Source organism: Buceros rhinoceros, unplaced genomic scaffold (assembly GCF_000710305.1).
Source record: "Buceros rhinoceros silvestris isolate BGI_N320 unplaced genomic scaffold, ASM71030v1 scaffold4634, whole genome shotgun sequence".
NCBI classification, from domain to species: domain Eukaryota; kingdom Metazoa; phylum Chordata; class Aves; order Bucerotiformes; family Bucerotidae; genus Buceros; species Buceros rhinoceros.
In genome coordinates, this window is record NW_010406359.1 from 40,405 (window position 1) to 43,395 (window position 2,991).

The 2,991-nt window shown below is 40.2% G+C and overlaps 1 protein-coding gene across 1 annotated transcript in view; it reads right to left on the reverse strand.

Annotated features, from left to right (window-relative positions):
• LOC104491593 (VPS10 domain-containing receptor SorCS3-like) overlaps positions 1-2,991 on the reverse strand; it is a gene marked incomplete at its 3' end in the record, with an annotated part of 133,212 nt that overhangs the window by 34,774 nt on the left and 95,447 nt on the right. The window contains exons 8-9 of the mRNA XM_010134043.1: positions 2,149-2,328; positions 289-435 (exon numbers count right to left, since the gene is read on the reverse strand). Of these exons, the coding sequence (XP_010132345.1) occupies positions 289-435; positions 2,149-2,328 (327 nt within the window). The remainder of the gene's footprint in view (positions 1-288; positions 436-2,148; positions 2,329-2,991) is intronic.

Below are 2,991 nucleotides of genomic sequence, written 5' to 3' on the forward strand. Positions count from 1 at the left end.
AATGCTGCATTACAAGCAAGCACATCTGCACTTGTTTTTACCAACATCTGATCTAGAGCACTTTTCCCCAGAAACTTTATTATTCTGACTCAAGTTCCACAAAAACAGTCAAGAACGATGGTCAGACTTTTCCCTTAATATCTATGAAGCTATAGAAAAGGAAATCTACTTAATTCACTTAACACCCAGCAGATCAAGAGGAAAAAACACAGGGAGAGTTTAGGTAGCCCAGTGACTAAAATAAGCAGCTCTGAAGGAGTCGTGCTTTGGAAAAGGTCTGTCACTCACCAGCTGGCAAACTACAGGATCCCCTCTTAGATCGGTGTTTGGTGCCTGCAGCAAATGCCAGTCTCTGCCCTTGTTGTAGGTAATGAAAGTCTTGATTTGGTCATCAATCTTCCTGTTAGCCAGGAATATGCCTTTGATCCCTGCTACCTAGGAAAAATGGAGAGAGATGAAAAAATACATCGGAAGAACAGGCCAAAAGTTAAGGCCCATCTGATCACTCTCACGAGCGGAAGATCTCTGAAAGAGCAATAAAATCTCAATACACCCTTAGAAGACTGTGAATGACATTACAAGTACGTCTTGATGATTCCTGCACAGCTGAAAGGCCTCTCACTCTGAAAGAAAAAGACGAGGATGTTCACAGAGCAAATCCCTAGAACACAGCCCACTTTGGATTTCCTCGAGTCCTTGCAGGCTGGCTGATGGACTTGAAGGCACAGCATGCACCATGTCACATACGAACTCTGTGAGCTGGAGGACTGGTCTGCCCCGCTCCCACCCTAGATTGCCATAACATGGCAGACAGCAAGTCCCATCAGAAGCAGCGTGGGACTTCTTGTATTTATCTTTTTTATCCCTTTTACGCAAAAGATGGAAATGTTGAATATGCTGAAACACTAGTGTTTTGCAAACTTTATTTCTTCACTTTCCTTCCACTCCCAGATTCTGTCAAAATCAACCGAGTTGTTCCAAATATTTTTATTTTTGTCAGCAGAATCCATCCCAGCAGAATACGGTGCTGTCAAAACGTTCTCAGTAAGGTTTTATGTTGAGTCTGGTCTCTCGCACAGCTGTGAGACAGGAAGAAGGAACTTGATACAAATTCTCAACTTCCTGGCAACAGCCAGGATGCAAATCCTTCCACTCTAAAGCTCCCTGAGTGACACTACCCTTTGAACCACCCTGTGAAGACCTCTAACAGCAGTTAAAAGTCCATGATACACAGCTGAGGAATACAGAGTTTGCTTGGGAATGGGAGATGATGCGTGTTTATTTTAGCCATTTCATCACAACACAGAAATATTTCTTTTTTTCAGAGCCAGGAAAATATATTTAACAAGGTGAAAATAAAAGGTAAACCCTGTCCTTCATACAGATTGATGCATTGTTTGTGCATTTTTCTCTCATTGCCTTAAACTACCTGCATTTTTATGAAGAAATTGATGACATTGTTAAATGGGCATTATTCTGGCTGAAAAAAAAAGTATAATTCTAACTTTTACATGAAAAAACATTTCTGCATGTAACAGAAGTCAGACTGTAACTACTACTATTGGTATTACTGATCAGTTGTTTGTTGCTTGCAAAGCACCAAGCCCTGAATCTCAGCAGATCTTCCATCCAGCAAATTATGACACACCAAAACCAGAAAGCTCTGAAGAAACCAGGAACTGGAATGTCTGCTCCGAATGGAAGATGATTCAGGGCAGAAGTTATCCAGCTATTAATTCTGGGCGAATGGCACCTACAAACTTTCGCTTATAATTCTTAAATTGCTCAATGCTTACTAAGGTAGAATTCACATTCCTTGCCTGCGAGCAGGTGTCTCTAGCTGTCCAAGGGGAAAAACATTATTTTGAGTCCTTCTGTAGACATCCACATCAGGATGAGAAGGATAATGGTTTTCCCTTTGCAAATGCTACATAGCTAACCAGTCATTGACTTAAAAGCAACCATGTGTCACACCTACAGCAGGATGCACTGCATCTTTTCCCACGAGTTGGCTCAGCATCAACTCCAGTAAACGCCTCCGGGCTGATCCCCAAACAAATGAAAATCCTGGAAGGCTGGCAAGAGATTTACACTTGCTTGAACTATCAAGCAGTTGCTCTTCTTTTTAGGGTGACCTTTATTACATACCTCATAAAGGTCAATGATGATATTACCCTCCAGTCCTCGACTGCTTTTCACATTTTCCAAGGCCAGGGTGAAGTACACCCCTCGGGTGTCCGAGATATACAGGTTGTACGTATCGTTCTGGTTCCACTCTTGAACAGCTGCAAACACCTGATTCTCATCTGTGCTGATAATATGCATGTCCTGTTAAAAGAAGACAAAAGGCCTATTACTGAGGATCTCTATTTCTTTGCCCTTTGGGACATGTAGTAATTACCATGACTTATGAAAGAATGGAGATGGAGCATGAATTATAGGTATGCTAAACAATTTTCTGTTAGAGCAAGACAATAAATTACCACCATTGTGACTTTTCTGCATTTCATTTTTTTAATGATCATCATCCGGGCAAAGGCTTTCTGCATTCTTCATTTTTGGTAGCTTCAAGGAATTTGATCCAGTTTCATTTTTTATTTATAAAATTGAAAGTCAGTTTTACCAGTCATGGAAGTTTCACAACCTTAGAGCCTGGAGTCCTCATAGTCACTAACTGTGGTGTAACATCAAGCTAAGTGCAATGACAATTTCCATCTACATGCTGAACAAGTGTGCTTGTGCTTCCAACTGGTAAAGAGCCAGTTTCAAAAAAACTGGACATTCACACTTATTTGAAGCTGAGCTATAGGGATCAGTTTGAGCTAATACTGGTAGTGAAATTTAATCATATTCTATTTCTAATAATATAATATTTTTAATATAATATACTGTTTTTAATAACATACTTTTTAATAGCAACTTCTATTGAGAGTTTTTCTGAGATCGATTATTCCACTATATACAGGCTATCAAATAGTCCACCCTGTGTTG